This window comes from Micromys minutus (genome assembly GCF_963924665.1).
Source record: "Micromys minutus genome assembly, chromosome: 21".
Classification (NCBI taxonomy): domain Eukaryota; kingdom Metazoa; phylum Chordata; class Mammalia; order Rodentia; family Muridae; genus Micromys; species Micromys minutus.
The window spans coordinates 48758116-48783723 of NC_137956.1; the positions used below are offsets into that span (position 1 = coordinate 48758116).

At 46.7% G+C, this 25608-nt stretch overlaps 1 protein-coding gene across 1 annotated transcript in view; it reads left to right on the forward strand.

The window, feature by feature from the left end:
• The first annotated feature begins 387 nt into the window (after window positions 1–387).
• Window positions 388–25608, forward strand: part of WDR48 (WD repeat domain 48) — a 30618-nt gene continuing 5397 nt past the window's right edge. The window contains exons 1-16 of the mRNA XM_080933985.1: window positions 388–440; window positions 8878–9018; window positions 10760–10838; window positions 11574–11656; window positions 11740–11869; window positions 13364–13452; window positions 13901–14002; window positions 14125–14349; window positions 16196–16270; window positions 17491–17593; window positions 18635–18732; window positions 21508–21615; window positions 21886–21982; window positions 23183–23278; window positions 24293–24398; window positions 24963–25050. Of these exons, the coding sequence (XP_080790111.1) occupies window positions 393–440; window positions 8878–9018; window positions 10760–10838; window positions 11574–11656; window positions 11740–11869; window positions 13364–13452; window positions 13901–14002; window positions 14125–14349; window positions 16196–16270; window positions 17491–17593; window positions 18635–18732; window positions 21508–21615; window positions 21886–21982; window positions 23183–23278; window positions 24293–24398; window positions 24963–25050 (1668 nt within the window). The 5' untranslated portion in view covers window positions 388–392. The remainder of the gene's footprint in view (window positions 441–8877; window positions 9019–10759; window positions 10839–11573; window positions 11657–11739; window positions 11870–13363; window positions 13453–13900; window positions 14003–14124; window positions 14350–16195; window positions 16271–17490; window positions 17594–18634; window positions 18733–21507; window positions 21616–21885; window positions 21983–23182; window positions 23279–24292; window positions 24399–24962; window positions 25051–25608) is intronic.

Below are 25608 nucleotides of genomic sequence, written 5' to 3' on the forward strand. Positions count from 1 at the left end.
CAGGACTACACAGCGAGGCCATGCCTCAAATAACTAAATAACAATTTTTTACTATTATTTTAAAAACCTATAAATATGGAGTTAGAGAGGTGGTTCAGCGATTAAGCACTGACTTAAGTGGCTGGGGCACGCCTCTCTTGAGTGCTTCCCTCTGCACGCAAGCGCTGGGGCGACCGTGGGGCTCAGCCATACGGAGTCCGACGAGGATGGGTTCTCCGCTGTGACTCCATTAGCTTTACGGCCCGCACTCTATTTCTCTGGTAGCGTTTCCCCGCGCAACCAGGCCGGAAAGCCTACGCCCTACCTACCTTCTACCCAACCAAAGAATAGGGCGGGACATCCGCCGGTGCCGCGACTCTCCCGGAAGTGACGTCGGAGTGTCAACATGCAAGATGGCGGCCCATCACCGGCAGAACACAGCCGGGCGGAGAAAAGTGCAGGTATGACGGCCCAGCTCGGCGGCCTTGGCGACGCTGCGGTCCAGTCGGGACCCCCCGCGGGCGGGCGGACGCCTCGGGCCGTGACCGGCGGGGTTCGACGGCCGGAGGATAGCGGGGCGGGGCGCAGCGGCGCGAGGGGTGGGGCCGCGGCGCCAACGGCCTGAGGTGGTGGCGGGCGGACTGGGCGCGCGGGCCTCGCGAGCGGTCGCGGGGGACCGCGGTCGCGGGGAACCCCTGTCCCGGGGAACCGCCGTCCCGGGGTACCGGGCCTGCGGCGGCGCCATGGGCCTGCTGCCCGCTCACCTGCCTCTGCTCTCGGCCGCCTTCCTCCGGAACAGCGGCGACCCGGCGGCGGAGGCCGCGCGGCCCCCGCGGGTGGGTGAGGCTGGGGAGCGAGGGGCCTTGCGGGGGCGTGGCGGGACCGGGTCGCACGTGGGAGCTCTGCGCTGGAGGAAATGACAGTTCCCCGTTGCAATAGGCTTTGCCTCCGCTCTCCACCGTCCTCACTAAGCATCTTCCACTAAGTCCTGGTCTCCCTAACGTCTTCCAGTGATAAGTTCACTAACCCACACCGTGGTGCTTTGGGTTTGCCCAAATCACTTTGGTTTGTAGTACGTTTGAGTTTTGCTTGCTGCCAGTCGGGCTGGGGGGTGGAGCTCATTTGGCAGAGTTCTTCCTGTCCTGAGAGCAAGGTTCAAACCCCCTGCACCACATCAAACCAGGACTTCTTAGTACCTCCCTGTACCTACCTCTAGCCCTGGTATGTGTTTCTGTGGTGAAGGCAGGAGAATCAGAAATTCAAGGTCATCCTCCAGTACCTACCAACTTTGAGATCAATTAGTCTGGGTTACTTGAGACACACCGCCTCAAGAAAATGCATTCAGTCATTAAATGTGCACTAAGTGCAAAGAGGGGAAGAGACTGAACGGGATCAGCAATCAGTAAACACTCCACAGATTGAACTCAGTGTTCGGAAGTGAAGGCCAAAGGTGAGCAACTCCAGCATCCGGCTGAAAACCTGTGACATTTTCTGAGTGAGTGTCCTCGTTATACTCCTCACCTCTGCTGGCCCTGCGTACTCACTAGGTGGTTGGTGTGTGGCTGGGGCGATGGCTCAGTCTGGTGAAAGGCCTGTAGCACAAACAAGGATCTGAGTTTGTGTCCCCACTTAAACATATCTGTCCCCTCACTCGTTAAGAAGCCTGGCATGTTGGTTGGCACAGGGAATCTCAGCTCTAGGGAGGCAGAAACTGGAGTACCCCAGAAGTTAGCTAGTCCTGCTGATCAGTAAGTTTCAGGTCCCGTGAAAATACCAGGTGGAGAGTGAGCAATGAGGGAAGGCACCCAGGTCAACCTCTAGCCTCCAGGTGCATGTACACACGCGTCTGTGCTTATGCCCCTGCACATACACACAGACACATATACACATGTACGCACGTACTCACAAATAATAAATACTATAAAGGATGAGGGACGTGACAAGAATCTAAAAGTCCTTTAGCTTTTTCTGAGTAAGTGCTGCTTCTCTTTTAAAGGGTACTCTTGAGGGCACTGAAGAAACCCCAGCCTCCGGGCCAGGGGGTGAGAATGCTGATTCCAACTCAGTTGTAACTTACTCATGTTCTACACACTAGGATAGTGGTTCTTAATAGAGTAGGGATTATCAGTTCATTCAGTGTGGGGGTAAAGACTTAAAAGACAAAGGCTGGCAGGGTAGCTTGGAGGGGGAAAGTGCTTGCTGCCAACCCTGAAGATTTGAGTTTGAGTCCTGGGACCCACATGGTAGACCATGAGAACTGCCTCCAAGTTATTCTTTGACTCTACAGGAATACACCTCAGTGTAGAGCATGTACCTGCCTTTCACAAGGCCCTTGACTTCTGTCCTTAACATCTCTTTAAAAAAAAAAAAATTAAGACAACACACAATAGAGAAGACTGGAGAAGAAAATGAATCACATCCAGTGCCAAAAAAGAAGTGTTTAAATAGGTCAGATGTTGGCCAGTGCATATAGACCAGGGAAGGGCTAATTTCATGCTTAGCTAGCCAGAGAATGAAACTAGAATCTGATGTTTAGCACTTTGTTCCATGGCAAGCAGATTATGATTAGACTATTTCCTACCAAGAGCTGAAATTAGCCTGCTAAAGAGAATGTTGAGAATCTGTCCAGTAGGTACAGAGCGATGCTAGAAGCCTCAGACTAATTTATCTCCTGATGCACAGAAGGGACGCTCTTGTGCACATTGCAAGAAGAACCCACAAATGGTACAAAACTGTAAGTTGTAGTTGTCCTTCACTGTCTCGAGAATAGCATCTATGTGGACTGTCCTGTGTCACTTCTTAGCCTGCTCATTCTCTACACATTAGGGTAGCTCAGCCTTCCCTGCAGGAGATGGGGATCCTGCCCTGTGTGCTTTAAGTTATTTAGGATCCCCCGACTTCTGCCCACTAGGTGTAATAGTACCTCCCGAACTGTAGGACCAAAACCTCTGCAGATAACTTTCCTGTGAGGGCAGAACTAACAGTGGGTGGAAGCTATGCCTATGCTTTTCCAGCAGAGTCGTAGTATTTACCACTTTGTATCTTGCTTTGCCAAACTTAAAAGCAGCCCCTTGAGCCCACAGTTCCTACTTTAAAAATGTGTTCTAACCTTTCATGGTGGCATACTCCTTTAATGATAGCACTCAGGAAACAGAGGCAGGCCTGATATACACACTGCATTCTAGGTCACCTAGAGCTACATAGTAAGGCCCTTGTCTTTAAAAGAAATTTTCTACAAAATGACATATATGTCTGTAATCTGTCTCTACTTCTCTAAGAGTATTCACTGTAGGAATGTTGCTATTGTGGGAAACAAAATACTATATACCCATCTTCGGAAATTTCTATGTAGTCTTCAAACAAAATATATTATATTCATCTAGTGGGTTACTTGGCAATGATCCAGCAAGACTAATTCACAGAAACAAGGTTTAGGCTAAGTTTGTCCTTCAGGCACTTGTTGCTAACCCCTGGTTTAGAAGAAAGCAAACTAGAGTGTGTCCTAAGGAGTTAGTGTGTGCTACCACGTATGTGAATGTAGACATGGTGTACCACAGCACGCACACATGGGAGAGCAGAATAACTTCTACTGTCCATATTCGTGTTCCATCTTAAGACAGTCGCTCACCAGGGCATGTGCAGTGTGGCTACTGGTGAGCTTCCAGGACCTCTGTCATCCCCACCTCCCAACATGCTGTGTAAGCACTGGGGTTCCAGATGTGTGCTGCTTCACCTGGTGTTGCATGGTTTCTGGGAATTCTGCCTCATGCTTATGCTTGCAGGACATGTGAAGCTCTTTACCCACTGAGCTAAAATAACGTTTAAGAATCAGCTGATCTGGAGAGATGGCTCCGCAGTTAAGAGCACTGACTGTTCTTCAAAGGTCCTAAGTTCAATTCCCAGCAATCACATGGTGGCTCACAACCATCTGTAATGGGATCCGATGCGCTCCTCTGTGTCTGAAGACAGTGACAAAAGTACTCCCACACATAAAAAGAATCAGCAGAGATAGAGTTACAAACAGTCATAGCTTCTGGGACAGGACAGGGGGGATAGATGTAGGATAATGCTTATATTTGGTTTTCCTGGACTGGACTAAACTGATATTTAGAAGTAGCCTTGCTCAGGAGCTGTATGCCCCTATTAACAGGGTGTTGTGGTGACAAAATTAGGGTTAGGTTATCTGAGGATAGAGTGTGCACATCAGAGAGAGAAGGGAACTTTGAGGGTGTGATGATGTTCTGTCTTTGGAAGGGTTTGTATTGCATGGGTGAACTGATTTGTCACAATATCTATGGTGTGTTTCACTGTAAATTTATCTTAAATGAATATATATATAAATAGTAAAGATAAAAACAACTAGACAGTGATGACGCGCATGCCTAAAGTTTCAAGACAAGTGTCATGGATGTGCTGCTTGTTTAGAAAGATGTAAGAGGATGAGATGAATCAAATGCATGGATTCAATAAAGCAGATGTCGACAGTGTTAACTGAAATGTATGTACAGTAGGTATGTGCTATGTCATATAATTCTGTGAAACAGCAAGTAGACTCTAGAGGTTAAAAACTCGTCGGAGCTGGCAGTAGAAGAAACAGAGGTGGTGGTGCTGGTGGTTTGAGACTAGCCTCCGTGTGTAGCACTGCCTGGCCTGGAACGCACAGACACTGGCCTTCCTCTGCCTCCCACGTGCTAAGCACAAGGGAAATTTTTGTTCTGGGCAGAGAAGGCCTCACTTGAGAAGGTGACTTGAAAGGCTTTGGCAGCAATCAGGAAGCCATCTAGATTGAGAACATTCCAATGAGTATCTGGTGTGAGTATCCTAAGGTAGGAATGAGGACTCTTTGTGGAGTAGAAAAGAGACCAACCTGGTTAGAGAAAGAAGAGCAGTAGATACGGTCAGAGAAGTGGCTGCAGGCCAGATGGGGGAGGCCTCCATGTCCTGTAGTAAAGTGTAGGTGAGGCGAGGAGTAGTAAGTGGTGGGTTCTGAACTCAGGAACCGTATCACACCCAGCAACCCTTCATCCTCAGTGATGTCCCAGTGTGCATGCTCTCAGTCAGCCACAGTTTGAGAAGAGTAATCCACAGACTATAAAATCCTGAAGAGCAGTGCAGCCATCAGCTGAGGTGAAAAGACTACAGGAAAGAAACATGGAAATAAAACCTGTTGGTTTTAGAGGTGCTCTCGTTCTGGTGTCTTTTAGATACCCAGATAGACATGAATTAGTGTTCAGCTTTGAAGAGCCTGAGTTTGCCCCATGTTCCCTTTGTGAGGTTAGAATGCTTTGGAGTTTCTCTTGGGAGTGTGGGGAGCCATTCCAAGAAGAGCTTGTAGGAGTTGGTTCTCTCCTTCTACTGTGTAGGTCCAGAGATGGAAGTGATGTTTGGTACCACCCACCTCTGTACACCAGCCCACGACCTTCCCTCTTTTGTTTGCTTTGTTTTTTAAAATTCAGTCTCTACACACCTTGTCTGTCTTAGAGCTCACTGTAAACCAGGCTGGCCTAGAAATCCTCCTGCCCCTACCTACCTCCTAAGAACTGGGTATAAAAGCATGCACCACCTTGTCTGGTCCTCTTGTTTGTAAAAGTGAGTTTTGTTTTTACTCTGTAAGATACCCATAGCCATTTTTATATGACAGTTACTGTGTTGTGTGCAGAAGGGGCTGCCATGGCGAAAACATGAGAAAGAATGCAGGTAGCAGGGCTGGAGGGACGGCTCAGAGGTTAGAGCACCGACTGCTTTTCTAGAGGTCCTGAGTTCAATTCCCAGCAACTACATGGTGGCTCACAACCATCTGTAATGGGATTCGATGCCCTCTTGTGGTGTCTGAAGACAGCAACAGTTTACTGAGATACATAGTAAATAAATCCTTTTTTTTTTTTTTTTAAGAGCAGGCAGTTGTTAGGAGCAAGGATGGGAATTTGACTGACAGGCAGTTATGAAAGAAGGACTATAGACCCACAGTCACAGGAACTGAATTGATAGCAATTCAGTGAGTTCAGAAGCATGCTCTTTCCTAGTCTCTATTAAAGAGTAGTTTGAACCTGTGAGACCCTTTGCAGAGGGTACACTAGAGCCTAGCCTGGACTTCAGCCTTTACAAAGGAAAGCAGATCATGTGTGCAGTCATTTGTACTGTGATTGAAGCCCTGCCTGGTTTTTTTGAAGAGGTGATGATGCAGAGATGAAGTTGGGTTAAGAAAAGCCATTGCTTCATATACAAACCACAAAAGTAATTTTAAATGGTCAGAGAATGAAGTTAATCTCTCTCCCTCTCCTCCCCCCCCCCCCCATTATCTCTGCAGTAACTACCAATGACCCTGAGGATATTTTGGCTCCAGATGCTAAAGGAGGGTCTCTCCCACATTACTGAGTCAGACAGGGCTTGCACTGTGGCTGGTTGATGGGGGCTGCCCTGTTATTTTTCTCCTGTCCAAGTCCCTTTAATTTGCTCTTACAAAATATATGTTTCTTACTAAAGGCCTGGCTTCCTGTTACCTTACAAAGCTCATATTTTGCCTGCCCCTTTTTGCAGGCAGCTGAGAATAGTCATGAGTCCTCAACTCTGCCTTCCAACTGTCACAATGAAATTATAAGAAAGTAACTTAGATGCTTCTCTGCCCATGTTTCTCCTGGCTTGCTATTCCTTCCAGTTAAGCTCTTGCCCTAGAACACTACCCTAGGAGAGTATTAAATCCCAGGACTGGGAGGTGGTTCAGCAGTTAAGCACATACTGCTCTTAGAGATGACTTCACTTGGTTCCCAGGACCCATGTCAGGCAGTTCACAACCATCTATAACTCCCAGCTTCTGGCAGCCTCTTCTGGCCTCAATAGGCAGTGTACTCACACATGCACAAATGCATGCATATATATATAATAAAAATAAATTACATATAAAGCTCTGAGTTTGTCCGTTTCTGTCTTTCTGTGTCTAGATATCTTTTTTTTTTTTTTAATAAACACAATGAGTTTATTGGGATGATTCCCACTTGATTCAGGGGGTTTTGTTTCTTCCCGTTCTTCTAAGGAGCCCCTCCTGAGCCCTGCTTCCCCTTCCACAGGCTGGCAGAGAGCAGTGGAGGCCAACACACAAGACTAGCATTTGTCATGGTTAAAGACCTTGGGGTTACAGTGTCCTAGACATCTCACAGTAGGAACTGGGGCTCTGCACCAGGCCCTTGTATTTATTTTACTCTTGTGAAACAAGAAGCACATTTTGTCTTGCTGGACTTGAATAAAATTTAATGTGAAATGTCTTAAGAACCAGTGTATAAATTCTATTCTCCCTTTAATGACCACATAAAATTGTCAGTAGAGTAAATTTTCTAAATCTTTGTTGTTACTGTTGGAGTGGGGATCACATGCCATGGCACATGCAGAGGTCAAAGGACAACTTTGAGAGTGGCTTCTCTCCTTCCACCTTATATAGAGTCCAAGGACCAGATTCAGGTCTCCAGGCTGGTGTGGCAAGCACCCTTACCTGATGAGCCATCTTGCCAGCCTAATGTATGGTAGTGTAACCATTTCCTAATTAAAGATATTGTTTCTATTTTTTATTGTATTATAATTTATTGGAAAAATACACTAGTAAAAGCTGGGCGTGGTAACACATACTTGTAGTCCCAACAGTTGAGCAGCTGGGGTGGGAGGATTAGGAACTCAATACCATCCTGAGCTATATAGAAAGTTTCAGGCTAGCCTGAGCTACATGGTGAGTAGTAGTAAAAGTTATAAAATAGTAAAAGAGGGTTTTTTCAAAATTAATATAAAGAGATAATACGGATTGTATAGAAGACAAAGGGTCCATTGGAAAATTCCACTGTCCAAAGATGGACACTCAAGAAGAACAAAGAAAACAGACACAACAGTATCCACACAGGCCTCATCTGCAGATATGAAGCACCAAAACTTCTAGATTGAAAGTGCTTTCTAAATGCACTTTCTTTTTGATCTGATGCACAGCAAAGAACAAAAATCTAGAAATGTCAAAACACAAGAAGATTCCAAAAGCTTGGGGGATAGCCTAGGGTAAGGTCAGGTGTCCAGGAGAGAACACAAATGAGGCCTTGACAGACACTGGAGGTACGGAGTTTGGTGGTGACAGTGGTGCTAAACTAAAGGACTACAGGAACTTTGGACACAGACACCCATCTTTTTCTTTGTCATATGTGAGGCAGAGTCCAGGCCTTGCGCATGCCTGGCAATTCTCAGTCCGCCCTCAAATCCAAACATCTTTATTTACTTCAAGTGTAAGGTAGAAGACAGACCTTTCCGGTCATGCAAGGACTCCGTCACCTCCTGTACGTTTTTTCTCTGAGCAGCGAGTGAGGCAAGCTGCTCCATCTGCTCTGTGGGCTTTACGGAAAGCTTGCTAGTGTTCTGTCGCCCCTGGGCCTTATGTGCACTGCAGCCATGCATGCCATTGGAGGAGGAGGTGCTGGGGTAAAACGTTCAGATGCACAGCACAGGACACCAGCCATTTCACAAGCTTACTTGTAAGGGACTACAGATCTTGTCCTGGTGTCTGTCAGCCAGCAAGAGGCAGAGCAGGATTGGTGGGGGTGGCAGCTTCTTCCCGTGTTTCCTCTATCTTCTGACTGACTGCCCTGTCTCAGTGGGATATTGGGTATATTTTAGAATACACTGTTGAAAGGTTGGTGAAAATGGCTTAGACAAATGGCGCAGAGGGGAGGCTTGAGGACTTAGGTGTCTGGGTCATTGGCAGTAAGCAGATCTGCTTGTCCCAAGCTGGGCTGTCAGTAATGCTGTTCGCACAAGATTTCAGTCCTCCTGAAGTAAGATGACAAACTGCATTAGCTCGAGGTGAGTTTACTGTTGGTGTTGGCACTGGCAGGCCAGGCCTCACCATGCTTGGCTTTCGTTGGTGCCCATCAGGTTTCCTATGTAATTCGAGATGAAGTGGAGAAGTACAATCGGAATGGAGTCAATGCCCTGCAACTGGATCCAGCACTCAACAGACTCTTCACAGCAGGTCGAGACTCCATCATAAGAATATGGAGTGTCAATCAGCACAAGGTAAAGAAGGAGTCATGTGTTTGGGTTAACTCACATCTAGGACCAGTGGCTTTGTCTGATGGAATTCCTTTCCTCAGTCCCGGCTTTACTCTCTGAACACTGAGCTTCTTAACATCTTCTATAAAGATGTCACCAGAGTTCTGTAAACCTGTGAGAGAACGCCTCCAGGAAAGTTTCACAAGTATTTTTACTTAACTCAGGGGCGCCATAAATTAGTTTGCTGTAAGAGTTGCCTGCCATAGAAGAGTAAAAATATTCGGCTGGTGGGGAATGAGCACTTTCCACAGGATTTCGACTTAATTATGAATCTGAAAAGTCTCTCAATAACGGTGCTGGAAATAGAAAAACAAAGTGTTGAGTGTGTGTACTTTTCTAAAGGGATTAAGGCCCTCACAGTACGGAGTCTTTTTGGCTAATGTAGGTGTGAAGCTGCAGGGGCTGCTCTCTCCTACTCCTTAGGGCTTCCTAAGGCCTTGCTGTTTCTTTTGCAGTGCTGAACATCAAGTTCTGGGCCTTGTGCATGCTGGACAAGCACCCTGCCACCAACTGACCTACATCAGTTCTGAAAGCCCCTTGCTTAAGCAGGGAAGGGTACTTCAGTGTAGGGAAAGGGAGAGCTGCAGTCACAAGGGAGGGAGGGAGCTCTTGGGTTGTTTGAAGGTTGCATTGTGAAGGATGTAGAAAACAATTGGGGAGGTGCATTTACTGACCCCTTAACTGTGTGCCTAGTTCCCTCATGCTTACCACGAGCTGAATTTCCACGGTCCCTCTCAAGACTTAGCACTTGAGAATCCTGACAGCTAAATGGCTAGTGTGCAGTGAATTGGAGCTCAGACTCACTTCAGAGCCCTGGTGCGGGAACCTGTTTTCTAAATATGTCGTTTAGCTACTCTATGAACCAGTGTTGAGTGTAGAAAGAGGGTACTTGGCACAGCTGCCAGGTAGGGTTTCGCCAGCAGCCTCAGTCCAGCGGGCACTGAGTTGTTAAGCAGATGAAGGTAGTATCGAAAGCATAAAAGTACGAATGTGTGTTTGTGTTTGCCTTTGCACGCCTTTGAATTAGTTTGAGTTTTTGAGTTTGTAGTATTTTTAACCAATTAAGAGAAAGTTTAAAGACCTTGCCTAGAAGACTCTGGCTGCCCTGCTCTCAAACATCTTTTTCCTGGTCTTTATGACAAAATCGCATAGCCTTGGTTCTTAGACATGCAAAGAGCTATTCTCTTGCCTGTGAAGTATAAGTATATATGTGTCTGTCTGGGTGTGGGATGTCTGTAAAAGGCTCTCTCATGGCTGAGCCAGTGACTGGATTGGGGTGCTGCTGCAAGCACGTGTCTCAGACCTTGTCTTCTCTGAGGAACAGGCAGTATAGGGACTCACTGAAGGGTGACAAACAGCATCTGGGAGCTAAAAGTCCATGTTTGTCTCAGTTTACCCAGACTAGTGAACCACAGGCACCACGAGCCAGCTGTCCCTGCCTCCGGTTCGCTGGGTCTTTTCTGTCCTCCTGCCCTGTTCCCCATACCATGCCTAGCCCAGAGCTTGTGATCTTTGCCAGCATTGTGTGTAAAACAGCCATGGAAACCTGGGCTTTGGTTATGGACAGTATCCTAAAACAAACTTTTTTCTGCATCAGCTCTCCAGCAGTGTGTCCTACTTGGGGAAATGTTACTCTGGATTTAATTTAAGTGTGATGGTGTGTCCTGTTAATGAATCTGAGCAACTCTATGGTTTTCCATTTCAGCAAGATCCATACATAGCATCTATGGAGCACCACACAGACTGGGTGAACGATGTCGTTCTCTGCTGCAATGGGAAAACATGTAAGTTCATCTCAGGCTTCTTACGATTTAAAGTTCTGTTTGGTTTTTTTTTTTCATTTTTTTTTATGTAAGTCTTTTGTATGTGCACATTAGGATGTGTAGAAGGCAGAGGTTGATATCTGGTGTCTTCTATCACGTTACACCGTAGTGTCTGAGACAGAGGCTCTTACTGATCTGACAGTCACTCAGGTCTGCTGCATTGAAGTTAGAGTAGGTTCAGATGTGTGCTCTACACCCAGCTTTTTATGTGGCACTTGGTGAGCCATGCCTGGTCTACGTTTATTAAAGCACAACATAGATGCAGAAAAATGCACACTTGCTGAGACCACAGTAAAATGTAACAACGTTAGTTACCGGGTGCTTCCTTTCAGTCATTCAACATGATCACTACAATTAGTTTTACACAAATTTGAACTGTAGACTACAGTTGTTATTACATTACAGTGCCTGTGTGTGTGCGTGCGTGTGTGTCTTTAGTATGACCTTTTTCTTACTTTGGTAAGCTTCATTTCTTGGTTTTTGCAGTCTGAGTAATTATTCTTAGGTAAACTAAGGACTTTTTACCTGGGAGATTAGAATAGTTTATCCTAATTAAGACCAATAATGTGTATGTATATTTACATATCTCTGAGGCATCGTTGAGTAAGTTCTGGAAAGAGCTTTTGAGTGTGCATGTGTAAAAAGTTGTTTGAAATTGCATCTGTTTGCTGGAGCATGTTCTCTTATCTCTTCTAGTAATATCTGCTTCTTCAGACACAACAGTCAAAGTCTGGAATGCACATAAAGGGTTCTGCATGTCCACGCTCAGGACGCATAAGGTAATGTCCACCCTTAGGTCTGCCTGTCCTGTGGGGAGCTCAGCTCTTAAGACGTAGACCAGAGTGTATCTGTTGTGTTACAGGACTACGTAAAGGCCTTAGCATATGCCAAGGATAAAGAGCTGGTAGCGTCGGCTGGGCTGGACAGACAGATATTCCTTTGGGATGTGAACACTCTGACAGCACTGACTGCCTCAAACAACACCGTCACAAGTAAGGTGTTTGCAACAGCTCTGAAAGCTCTAAGGTGACATAAAGTAGTTTATGCAGCATTGGTGGTGGTCGCCTCGAGACAGTGCTTTGTATTTGAGAGTGCCAGTGCCTCTGCAGATGGGGCCTTTCTGACCCATGTGTGTGTGTGTGTGTGTGTGTGTGTGTGTGTGTGTGCACGAGATCGTGCAAAGGTGTGAATCCCTGCAGGCATGTCTGACATATCACACCCTGTCTCCCACAGCGTACCTGGCATGTCCCTGCCCCAGACACACATAGCCAGTGTTCTTAAGGTGATATGTGGCAATGCAAGCTCTTTTCTGCCCTCCAAGTCCTACTCCAAAGTATTTACACGCTTTTGAGTTAATGGCCATGATGAGATACCCAGGGAGAGGATGTTTCCAGTAACAGTTGAGAAGGCTTTGTTGGGCTTACACGCATCTAGACTGGAAGTTCAACACTGCACTAGGCCAGCCTATGAGGGCCTCCAGGCTAAGGCTCTGAGGACTTGTTGTAAGAGCAGAGTCTGGCCTGGCCGAGACCAGAGGTGTTCAATCATAGTGGCTAGACTCCAGTCTGTGACTCAGGTGCTCCTGTAGACTGGCTGCAGAGTTGGAATGTGACAGCCTGTTTCAGGAAGGGCAGATAGACTGTTAATAATGGCTTCAGTATTGTTTTGCCCAGAAGTATGCACAGATCTAAGTATTTTCCCTTGTTCCCTTGGAGATGTTTTTGTTTATTTGGTTTTATTTGTTTTGTTTTTCAGGGATTAAGCAGGTACACCCTGTCTGCTGAATCCCTGCTTGCTCCCCCTCCCTACCCTCTTTGTAAGGCCTGTCTCTGAAATACTGAAGGTCAGACACATGGGCTTAGTGACAGATTCTGCCTCAGCTGGACTTGCTTAGAGGTTTATGAACATAGAAACCACACTAACAATAGTTACCACTGGCTGAATCCCCAGAAGCAGTTTGTCAGCTCTCACATGTGCTGACTCCTCCACTTGTGTGTATTTGTGACCCAGTCACCGAGGAAAGAGTTCTGCTTTGGCTTCCAAATCAAAGGGCATGGACATGGTTTTGGCTAAAAGTGTTGCCTTGGATTTTTGTTTGGGGTTTGGGTTGTTTGTTTGTATTACATGATTTGTATGTGAAATGTTGTTTTTATTTTGTATTTTCTTTAAATAATATAGTAATTTTGGTGGGTGCAAGCCCATCTTTGGAAACATGCTGCTTCTGTGGGTCAGTATTAAATGGCAGCACAGTTCATTTAACAGATATATATTAAGCACGTGTACATACTCATATCTAGAAAAAAAAGACATTAATTTTGATGATACTGTTATTTGGAATTATCTCTGTTACAGATAGATTTTATTTTCCTAAAGTATGTGTAAAGATGGGATTTTTTAAAGTCAAACGTGTAAGCTTGTGATTTTTGCTGACAGTTGCTAAACACCTGGTGATTTTGTTAACATTGAACTCCCTTTCTCCTCAATAGCTTCTTCTTTAAGTGGGAACAAAGATTCCATTTATAGCCTGGCCATGAACCAACTGGGAACAATCATTGTATCAGGGTCTACTGAGAAGGTAAGAGAGGCCTGGCCAGTATCTCTAAACCCAAGAAAATGGCCATTGCATCTCTTCAGTTCTTAGACACATACACAGAGCTCAGTGAGGTAGCATGCATAGTCTTAGCACTCAGGAGGCTGAAGCAGGACGGTTGCTTGAGTCCAGGAGTTCAAGACCAGCCTGGGCAACACAGCCAAATTCCTGTCTCAAAACAAACCAAAAAATAGAAATAGTAAAACTCACTATAAAGAAGTATTCATTGCATGTGCACATAGTTAGTGATGGGGGCTGTGTGATTTGGCATTAGAAAACGATCCTTAAGCTTAGCAGCTGTGGACAGCTCTCACTGGCTACAGCAGTGTTTCATGTCCAGAATGTGATAGTTGGCATTTGATAGGAAAGTCGGGTGCTTTCAGAAGCTGGGGTGTCTGATCTGGTTTATCTAATACTCTGTAAAAACTGTCAGGTTCTAAGAGTGTGGGACCCGAGAACCTGCGCCAAACTCATGAAGCTGAAAGGACACACAGACAATGTGAAGGCCCTGCTGCTGCACAGGGACGGCACACAGGTAAGGGCTGTCTGCAGACAAGTTTGCTCTGGCGTCACTCGCCAGTGGATGCATGTTGGGTTTGGTCATTTCATACTGGTTTGCTCCTGGAAACACCCTCACCTTCTGTCCTTTTTTCGTAGTGCCTCTCTGGGAGTTCTGATGGGACGATTCGCCTGTGGTCCCTTGGCCAGCAAAGATGCATCGCAACATACCGAGTCCATGATGAAGGCGTTTGGGCCCTGCAGGTCAATGATGCCTTTACACATGTATATTCTGGAGGACGGGACAGGAAGATCTACTGTACAGACCTAAGGAACCCTGACATTCGGGTTCTGATTTGTGAGGAAAAAGCACCAGTTCTCAAGGTAGGTTGAGTTTCTGAATCTCCCAACCAAGGTTGTGGACTTTAGGAATGTGCAGCAGAATCTGCATAGACCAGATATGGGGTCAAGAAGAGCCACCATCAACAGCTTAGGAAGAGTTTTCATGCACTCAAGTTGTGATGTCTGAAGCACATCTCTGGGCATGGATGACTTTCCTGCAGTAAATCCTAGTGATGCTGTGTCAGGCATCTGCAGTTTGCCCGGCTCTCCTGCCCTGCCCTGAAAAGGAAGAACATAAGCAGTTGAGGGTGTCTGTGAATAGACAGAAAGGCAGAAGGGTCTGTGTTAAGGCTTTAGGCTCAGCACTGAGGAAAGGAAGGTCTCCTGAAGGAGGAGAGCCAGTTGCTTCAGACAGCAAATGCACTGCCTCCAGCAACCCTGGTGGACACAGTACAGATGGGAAGCATCTGCCAGGGAAGTAGAGGAAGCAGCCATAGAAGAGACTCAGCTGTGTGCGCACTGCAGGCACTGGCAGCTCATGGCTGTGGATGGCAAGCTAAAGAAGGCAGCCCAGGGTACCTATATGTTGAAGACAATCACTGAGAATTCCTGGTAACCAAGAGTCAAGAAATGCACCCCCCCCACTCCATGCAGTGTCCTGGTGTTGGAAGAAGAGTGGTTCCATTTGAGTATAAGTGCAGGTCTTACATGTTCAACATTCTGAAAGGACCAGAGGGCATGCAGTGATGTGATCCTGATGAGCCTGTGCCCAGGTGAGGGCTAACTTCGTATCCACCGTATTAGGATTTTTTCCCTATAAACATTCGCAAAAAAAAAGGAAGAAATGGGGAGCTGGAGAGATGGCTCAGTGGTTAAGTGTAGATTTATGTTAAGTCAATACATGATTAGACAGGGAGAGAGGTGGGAAAAAGGAGAGAAAACGGAAGAGGGGGAGTCAGAGGAGGAGACGAAGGAACAGGAACAGCAGGACGGTTAAGGGCAAATGATAAGGGATCTCCTAGGAGGGGAATAGAGAGTGCGGTGGGAAATCTGCCCAGTACAGACACGCAGCTTGTGTTCCTAACTACTGAGTTGTGTTTTCATTGAATGGGTTTATTGGGTTGAAGAGGATATTGCAATCAATAGTTAAGAGCACTGGCTGCTCTTCCAGAGGTCCTGAGTTCAAATCCTAGCAACCACATGGTGGCTCACAACCATCTGTAATGGGATCTCATGCCCTCTTCTGGTGTATCTGACAGCTACAGTGTACTTAGATATAATAAATCTTTTTTTTTTTAAAAGGAAGAAATGTATTTGCTCTTTAAGGAAGAATGTAAGCTAAGCATGGTGGCCACCAAAGGTCAACTTTGAAGGCACAGCAAGAACCTGTCTCAGAAAAGTGCACATACACACATACAACGTAAAAACTAGACTAGCAGAGGCAGAATGTTGCTTTTGTTCCAGAAAGTCCTTGTCCTTTTGACTGTGTCACTTAGGTCTCAATAGTTAACTTCATTTAGAGCCGTGCCCTTGGCCACAGCAGTGCCTGTGCTCATGCAGGAGAACCATGCATTTAGAAGCAGCCTGGCTGACTGAGTGAGACCCTCAAAGTGTAAGTGCACACGTGCACATGCACAGGAGCAGCTGCAGGCAGCTCTCTGGTGGGAGAGTACTCGCCTGCCGTGCAGCCTCTCCACTTCTTTGGAGACCTTTTCTTATGTGTCTACAGCTTACTGTTGCAAGCCTGGTGCAGGTGTGTACAGGTGTGTACGGGTGTCGACAAAGGAGTTGTGCTCCCTGATGTATCGCATGCTAATAGCTCATCTCGGGGCTAACAGCTCAGAGTTATCAGCCCTTGACAAAGAAGACTTTGATGTTTGGTTTTTAGATGGAACTCGACAGATCGGCAGATCCCCCTCCTGCAATCTGGGTTGCAACAACAAAGTCCACAGTAAATAAGTGGGTAAGTGCATGACCGTGTTTCTGACACGTGTGTGGTCGTGGTTGGCTTGCTGTCTCAGATATGCCAGTTCCCTGTAGCAGAGGCTCAGTGTACCCCTATCCATATGCCCCTGTGAATTCAGGTGTGATCCCAAGAGTAAGAATAACCCTGACATTCATGGGCAAAATGGACCTTCTTTTTCTTTTACCAGCTAGAATATGTGCTTGATGTACTTAGAACAGAGTGTTGCCTGATTAAACCAGTCAGTGTTAGACAGCTTCTGACCTTAGAAAAGTGCACCTGAGAGTAGGCAGTCCAGCCATGTGTGTAGCGCACAGCTAGACTCCTACCTGGAAGACTAACAGAAGGGAGTGCTGCATGTTCAAGGCCGGCCTGAACTACATAGCAAGACACTGTTTAAGTTAAACACAAGAAGAATAAGGCAACCAGTCCACATACCCATTTTTCTAAAGATAATAGAACAACAGGTTGGCTTCTGAATTCCTGCCTTTCTCCATGGAAAGCAGGGTTATTAGAGAAAGACTGGGTTAGGTCCTAACAGCACCAGCTCCTTACTAAGGAACTGAGCTTTCTTGCATAACTGGCTCTGGGAGCTATGGGAAGGGTTTGTGTGCAGGTCAGCTGCAGAACTTATGTGAGCGCCCTTATGCCTGTTAATTAAAATCTTACCTTGAAATAGTCCCCTGCTTTGGGACTGTCTTAGTTACTGTTCTGTTGCTGATAAAACCTAAAGGCACCTTGCAGCAGAAAGTATTTAATTGGGGGAGATTAGTCCATGACCATCATGGTGGGGAATGTGGCGGTAGACAGATGTGGAGCTAGGACCGTAGCTCAGAGGTCACAGCTGGTCCAAAAGTTGCAGGCAAAGAGTAGGCATGGCATAAACCACAAGGCACACCCCTAGTGACAGACACCTCTGTTCCAACAGGACCACACCTCCCAATCCTTCAAGCATTCAAATCTGTGAGCCTATGGAAACCCATCTCATTCAAGCCCCCACAGAGTCCTGTGGGTTTGTTGTTTGTTTGGGGCTCAACATTCTCTCCTTAACTGTTGGATTTCTTGCTGGCTGACCCCGTGGCTCCCTGCTAAGACTGGCTGTGTCTTATGTAGCTGTGATAGATCCCTCAACATCCACTAGTTCTACAGCTATGACATTCTCAACCCTTGACAAGCCTGAAGAACATAAAATGATGACATCATTCATTTTGTTCCTTTAGACACTGAAGGGAATTCATAATTTCCGAGCCTCTGGTGATTATGACAATGATTGTACAAGTCCCATAACGCCCCTCTGCACACAGCCCGACCAAGTTATTAAAGGTAAGGCCACGTGCAAGCGCTCTTTTCATGGGTTACAGTGAATGAGCGTGACAGCCAGTGGGGCCTTTCTCTCAGTGCAGTGCTTCACAGACAAAAGCCCAGAGACGTGGGCTCCTAGTATAGTGACGGCAGAGATGAGTGGGCTTGTAAGAACATGTTTGACGTTTGCTTGGTTCTTTGTCTCTGCCATGTGTGCCATATGTCTTTGTCATATCCGCTCCTAGGTCATCTCTTTTGGTCCCTTCACACCTCCTCAGCACGTCCCTCCTACCATCAGGAGTAATTTTTAAATAACCGACTGCGTCCCGTCAGTGCTGTCCACGTGCACAAGGGTGTGGGGCCCACAGGCCACTTCCCAGCAGCCACAAGAAATGGATTTTTGATTGATTTCTTTTTTAATTAGTGGCTGTCGGTGGTAGAGATGAGGGCTTGCATGGGGTGCTTCAGTACGTGCGTGTACGCTGATGAGATCCGTTCTCCCAGACCTGAGGATTGCTTTGAGTGTTTGGATCTGCGTGAGAACTATGGGTCTGATGCAGTGTCTCCCAGCTCTGCTTGCTGCAAACAGCAGTATGCTGAAACCTTTTGCTTTCGGTACACAACAGGGCTGCCTTTATAATGTGTATTGTGGCGCTGTTCTCTTGTTCATATTTTACCCTACAGCACAGTTGCCAGGGTAAGATACCTTTAATCTTGTCTTCAGGCACAAGCCAGAGAAGGTCAGATGTTGAGCTTTAAAGGGGGTGAGGGGAGAAAGTGTGTTGAATGTTTGCACTTAGGATTAGAGTCCTATCTGCACATTCATCTGTAGTCTTACCTGCCTTGGGAATAGAACACTGTTGGGGAGGTAGAGGAGAGGAAGTGAGAAGCTGGAGGAGAGACGAGGCTGGCAGGCTGACTCAGCACTTGCTGCTCAGGCCTCACAGCTTGGCTTCTCTCCCCAAAATCCTTGTAAAGATAGCTATCACCGCCCGCCAGCACATGGCGCTATCGACGAGAACTACCAGTCTGTCTTTTGCCAGTTGTTTTTTCTTCCTTTAGGGGGCGCCAGTATCATTCAGTGCCACATCCTAAATGATAAGCGACACATATTAACCAAAGATACGAATAACAATGTGGCGTACTGGGACGTGTTGAAGGTGAGTGCCTGTCCTGTCCTGTATTTCCCTTGGTTCTCCTCTTCTGTACGTGATAGTCAATATTTATCTGCAGTAGTACCTTATTTGGAGGTGGATATTTTTGGCTATTGGATGGTATGGTAGTCGCTAACCTTTTCCCTGGTAGCTGTATAACAAACCATGTCCAGTGCTGCTTTACCGTGAAGGTTCTTCTCGTATGCCGTTGGCATTTAGACTGGGTCATTCTCTGAGTGTAAAGAGAGCTGTTCTGTCCTGTCCTTTCTTTTACAAAAGGGTCCCATGGTAACTGGGAGGATCCAGAAAAGCCCTAATCGTTCATCTGCAAAACTGCTTGATTCTTCCCAGACTGCCCTCCTCCCTGTCACTGACTGTTTCCACAGTACCCAAGAGTCTTGCCACGCCGCGTCTCTAATCAAACTAGCAGTTTGGTTCTGCCTGTGGTTCTGTCCCCTGTTCTTGGTCTGCTAGTTGTTTCGGTAGACCCCTGCTGTCTAGATGGGGTAGAGTTGTACTTGGTGGAGCTCCAGGGCATGTGTCATGGCTGTCATCTCTGCAAACAGCTTCCCGTGTCTGGATATGAACCTTGAAAGTCCTGAAGTCACATGATCTGGTATAAGTCTAACAGGGTAAAGAAGTTAAGGAAGTCTGGGAACGTGAAGGAGAGGGCAGAGCTCTGTTTTAGTCTGTAGCCAGTGACCTCAACCCAGAAATGAGGGGAACCCATTTTCTGGTGATGTCGAGGACATATTTCAGAACCATACAACACAAGACTCGGCACAGAGGAATCTTCTACAGTGAGATGGGTGGGAAACAAAAGACAGTGGAGAGTAGAGAGGAAGATGTGAGGATGAGCCCTCTCCTCTGTTGTGGACTGAAGTAGTGCACTCAGATGATGACGGCCCAGCTTCCGGGAAAATGGTGCGTGTGAGTTCATCTGGATAGGTGGACACTGCACAGTCCACTGGGTAAGCACCAGGCTGGATAAGGCGCACAGCAGCCCTCAGCATGGGAATTACAGATGATGTCATGGGAACTGTCAGGGTTGCCAAGAAGAGAATAAGCTGGGCCATCATTCTTGTCAAGGATTTAGAAGGAAACCACCAGTGTGTGATAAAGATGGGTAAGAACACCAGAAGCCAGTGACAGCTCAAGGACAAGTGAGGGTTTCAGGGAGCTGAGTTATTGTAAGATTCCTGAGCCGGGAAGGTAGTCTCTGGGACAAGCCCTTCAGGCAGCAGCCAGTGGGTTCAGGGTTAACGGCAATGAAGAAAGAAATTGTCTTGAACTCACTGGATTACAGGAGTGGGGCAGAGAGAGGTAGTTGGAACGGATTAGGAGCAAGCGCCAAGGGGAGGCCATTTTTACTCGTGTGTGTGTGTGTGTGTGTGTGTGTGTGTGTGTGTGTGTGTGTTCAGGTATGTTTAGGGTGGAAGAATTCGAGCCTGTTTCACTACTTATGAGAGGGTCCATTGGGGATGGGGACTGTCAGTGATACAGAGGTTCTGTCCAGGCTTGCTTACATACTCGTATGCACACACACACTTCCAGACAGAAGTAATGGTCCAGTTATGGCTGGAGACAGTGACAGTTTCAATGGAGGTCTGAGGGGCAACATAACCATTTGCAACTGCATTTGAATGGAGCAAGGCTTGGGTTTTCAGAAAATTAAGGAAGAATAGTCTCGAGGTGCCAGCTAGGACCAAGGAATATGTGTGCAGCATAGTGAATGATGTAGGCTTCTGGGATACAGGCTTATCCTGTGGTTTGAGTATGTTACGGTGGTGTATGCTTTCTCTGGAACGTTATGGAGCAATGGAATGGTCCATGTCTACCTGTGAGGCGATTACTGCAGTACTGAAAGCCATGCTGATACTGAACTGACCAGTCAGTCAGGAGTCACTCGGTTCTAGGTTTCAGCACTAAAGAGAAACTACCCGACACTGAGGATGGTTAAGGCTTTGGGGAAGTACATTTTTAGAATGAGAGGTGTTCAGAAGGCTTTTTTTTTTTTTTAAGATTGTTTAAATTGTGTATGTATGAGTGTTTTGCCTTCATGGATGTGTATGCCTGGTACCTACAGAGGTCAGAAGAAATAATCAGATTCTGGATGCATAATATGGATGGTTCTGAGCCACCATGTAGGTGCTGGGAATTGAACTTGGGTCTTCTGCAAGAATAAGTGTTCTTAACCACTGAACCATCCTCCAGGCATGGAAGTATGAAGTTGGCCAGCAGAGGGAAGCTCTGGGTTGTTCCCTGAGCCGGCTGTTGTCTGAAAGGGACTCAGCGCCCGTTAAGCAGGCACTTGTAACATGTCTCTTGGTTACTTTTCTCCCCCTTGATCTGAAGTTTACTTTGATGTGCTTCCAGGTGAGTGTTGGGGGCTCAGTGTAGAAAAATTAAACTACAGCCACACCCTTAGAAAAGAGATTTTTTTATGTGTATGAGAATTTGCCTGCACATATGTCTGTGTACCATGGGTGTGCCTGGTGCCAGGGAGATAAGCAGAGGGCACCAGATTCCCAGGACTTAGAGTGAATGGATGGTTGTGAGGCTGGTGGCCACAGGAGCAACAACTGCTCTTAACCACTGAGCCATCCTCCAGCTCACTAAGTTTACTATCAGGTAGTTATTTAAAAGCCTTAGAATAAAAGAAGTTGGCTGTGTTCTTTTTGAAGTGTACTTTAGTTATTTAAGCCAGTGTGAAGCTGGGAAGAATGACGTCTCAGCCAGTCGGCCCTTACTTCATCCTGACCATTGTGCTTTCTTATGCAGGCATGCAAAGTGGAAGATTTGGGCAAAGTGGACTTTGAAGATGAAATTAAGAAAAGATTTAAAATGGTGTATGTTCCAAATTGGTTCTCAGTAGACCTAAAAACAGGGGTGAGTTAGGCAATCAGTATTTATGTGATTTTGGATAATTGAAGACCCCCTCCATGCCCTAATTATTCTCCAAGAGTTTGCTGTCTTTAAATGTGTACAGTTGCTTTTCCCATTTTAATATGTTGTCATTGAAGCCCGCCACTTGAATAAAGTGAGCCGTAGCTGAATCCCAGGAGCACGGCTTAGCCTTAGTCTAGCGTATGGATGGATGCTGCAGGGTCAGGTGCTGGAGAGGAGGGGGAGGGCGCTGCTGACACTGTCCTCCCACAGATGCTGACCATTACTCTGGATGAAAGTGACTGCTTCGCCGCTTGGGTTTCTGCGAAAGACGCTGGCTTCAGCAGTCCTGATGGCTCAGACCCAAAATGTGAGTCAAGTGTCTAGGGTTGCAGAAGGTAGCTGGTCATCTTTGTATGTGTCCCTCAAGTCATGACTCTTACTGTTGTTTGTATGTTTTGCTTCAAGACAGGGTTTTTCTGTGTAGCCCTGGCTGTCCTGGAACTCACTATAAACCAGCTGTCCTTGAACTCAGAAATCTGCCTGCTTCTGCCTCCGAGTGCTGGGATTAAAGATCTACATCTCCACTGCCCAAACACATCATGACACTATCTCAGTCAGCACTCTGCTGAGAATTTGGTGTGGAACAGTGCAACACATGTACAAATACAAGGCTGCTGGCTTTAGGGGAGATCTGGGAATAACAGCCTGTTACTTTGTAGCTTAAACCAGACTTCGTGGCTCATGCTGTAATCCCAGCCCTTGGGAGGCTTACGTTGGATAACTGCCGTGAGTTCCAGGCCGCCTTAGCCACGGTGTAAATCCTGTCTCCACAGAAGGGTAGAGAAGAGTGTCCACTGAATAGCAGAGCAGTACTTTCTCTGCAGCTTCCATTCTGAGATCAAGCACCAAGACCTGCCTGTTTCTGGTCGTGTGTTGGGACCCTAAGGATGTGTCTTGGTGGAGAGACCACATCAGCTCTTACAAAGGAAAACATTTCACTGAGGCTGGCTCACAGTTTCAGAGGTTTATTCCATTATTATCATGTCAGGAAGTATGGCAGCGTACAGGCAGACATGGTGCTGGAGGAATGGAGAGTTCTACATCTTGATCCACAGGCAGCAAGGAGAGACTGTGTGTGTCGCACTGGGTGTAGCTTTTGCATAGGAATTGTCAAAGCCTACCTCCGCTGTGACATGCTTTTTCTAACAAGGCCACACCTCCTGTTTCACTCCCTGTTGGCCAGGCATTCAAATACATAACTCTGGTGGGCTGGGAGAGGGGCCTTCCTATTCAGACCACCACAGCGTGTGTACCACGGCATGGTGCACATGCCTCTAATCCATGTACTTGGGAGAAGGAAGAAAGATGAGTCAAGGACCAGGCTGAACTCACAAAGAAAGAATGTCGTAACAGCGCCAATTCAAGCTTGTATGTGTGTAGCTTCTGTAAGGCACCCACTTGTAACCCCATCCTGAGAAGCAAGAAGACAGATGCGGCATGAGCACGCTGACGCCGTCTTTGTTAGGTTGGAGCTAACAGACTCCCCATTTCTCCTCTTAACCCTCAGTGAACTTAGGAGGACTTCTACTACAGGCACTCCTGGAGTACTGGCCCAGAACACATGTGACTCCCATGGACGAAGAAGAGAATGAAGTGAACCATGGTTAGTGTGTGTGTTGAGAAAGGTGACAGTAGCAGGGCCGAGGGGTACTTAGCATATGTGCTGTAGTCTCACATAGCCTGCGGTGCCCAGTTGTCTTTCCTGCATCCGAGTGACAGCATCAGTGCACTGAGAGCTGGCAGAAGCTGAGACAGACCACTGTGGGATGTGGCTCTCACAGGTAAAAGGAACCCTGTGTTTGATTCTCTGCACAGGGACATTGACGTCACCTGTTGATACAAGCGGTTTCCCTTCTCTTTCTCCTTTTGAGAAAAGTCTCTTACAGTCCAGGCTTCCTCACAGTTGTCATAGACCCTTCCAAGTTCTAGATGGTGCCATTGTGCTCAGGTTCCGGGAGCTGAGTATTAAAGCCCTCCAAAGGGGCTGTGTTTACAGTGGACAGTGTACTGGGCTTCTGATGAGATTCTTTGCTCTCATATATATATAATGCTACATTCTTTTTTCAAGAATTTAATTACTTGTTTCATACCTTCATTACTTTTTAAAATATTTTTTAAAATTTATGTGTATTCAGTTATGTGGGGATGCATGTGAAGGCCAGGCAAGGGCACCAGATCTCCTGGACCTAGGAAGCTGGGAACTGAACAGGTCCTCTGAAGAGCACTCGGTCCTCTTAACCTAGAGCCTTCACTCCAGCTTCCTAACACTGACCGAGGAACAGGGTTTTGATTTCAATGTTTTTTTAAATTTGTTCGTTTTTATTTGATGTGTATCAGTTTTCCTGTATGTATATGTGGGCAACACTGGAACACGCCTAGTGTCCAAGGAGGCCAGAGAGAGTGTTGGATGCCCTGGAACTAGGGTTAAGATGGTTGTAAGCCACTGTGTGGTACTGGGTCCTCTAGAAGAGCAACAACCAGTGTTCCAACCACTGAGCCATCACTCCAGACCCAGGATTTTTTATTTTTAAAATGTTGGCATGTTTACATTTACATGTGTGATCGGTGTTTATAGGAGCTATGGTCTCAGCACTAACAGCCTGCCTATCTTTCCTAGTGAGTGGGGAGCAGGAGAGCCGAGTCCAGAAAGGAAATGGTTATTTCCAAGTGCCCCCCCACACCCCTGTGATCTTTGGAGAAGCTGGAGGCCGCACACTATTCAGGTACGGATGAGAAAGACTAGAGGCCCTGCCTAAGAAAGGCCTTGCTTAGTAAACCAACCCTCTTGCTAGGAAATGCTGCCCAAACAGACATGAGCAGTTGTCATTAAGAGTGTCATCTCCTTGAGGTACTTAATGCCTGGTGCAGTGAATATTAATAGCGAAGGGCCAAGGTGAGACATGCACGCACGCACGCACGCACATATGCACGCACAACACCCCTGCCTGCCTGCCTCCAGGCTCTGACTCTAGCCATGGGAAGCTGATGGAGCAGGGTGAAGTGTTGCAGTATGGCGTGGTTGTCAGAAGTGGGGTGATACTTGCCTTTTCCTTGAGTATAGGCTTCCTCCTGTCGATACTTCCTGAGACTGCAGGTGCAGCCTGTGCCATGCATGGCACTGGCTAGGCCCTGGGCTGAGTGCTTCTTGTAGTGATCCAGGACTCGGAAGCAGCTTGATCAGGGCCCAAGTCTCCCTACCCTCCCATCACCTTTGCTGTCCTCAGTGAGCACTGTGAGGGCTCCTCCTCTGCTCGTCTGACACTGACTACCCGATGGATTGTGTCTAGGCTGCTCTGCCGAGATTCCGGGGGCGAGACTGAGGCGATGCTTCTCAATGAGACCGTGCCACAATGGGTGATTGACATCACTGTGGATGTAAGTGTCCTTCACTTTTCCCAGACTGTGACATTGAGTATCACACTGTAACAAAAGTCACCTGCCAAGGGGAGCCCCCTGTGTTCCTGAAGTTGCAGAGTTGCAGACGCATCTGATAGCTATTTACATGTCGACTTTTATCTTTGTCTGCTTTCAGTCAGAACAATATTTGCTTATTCTATGATGTAATCAGTGTTTTAAGTGCCCACCACTTCCCATCCATCCTCCTCACCCTTCCTCCCAGTCCGGAGGGCACCTAATAGGAGGTTGATGCAGCCTTTGCCACTTTCTTCACCTACATGAGCACATGTTATTTGTGAGCATACACAAGTGTATAGTTCATTTAATTTTGCACAAAATCTCTTAGAGTATTCTGCAACTTTTTTTTACTTAAAAATGTCTTGGACATCTGTTCATGCCTGTACTTATGGACTGTTCCCTTTTAAAAACTACACCCTATCCTTTTGTGTAATTGTATCATTTTTTATTTGATCAGCCCTTATTAATGGGCTCAGGTTGTCTCCAGTGTTTTGTGTTGCAAACAGTGCTGCAGTGAAC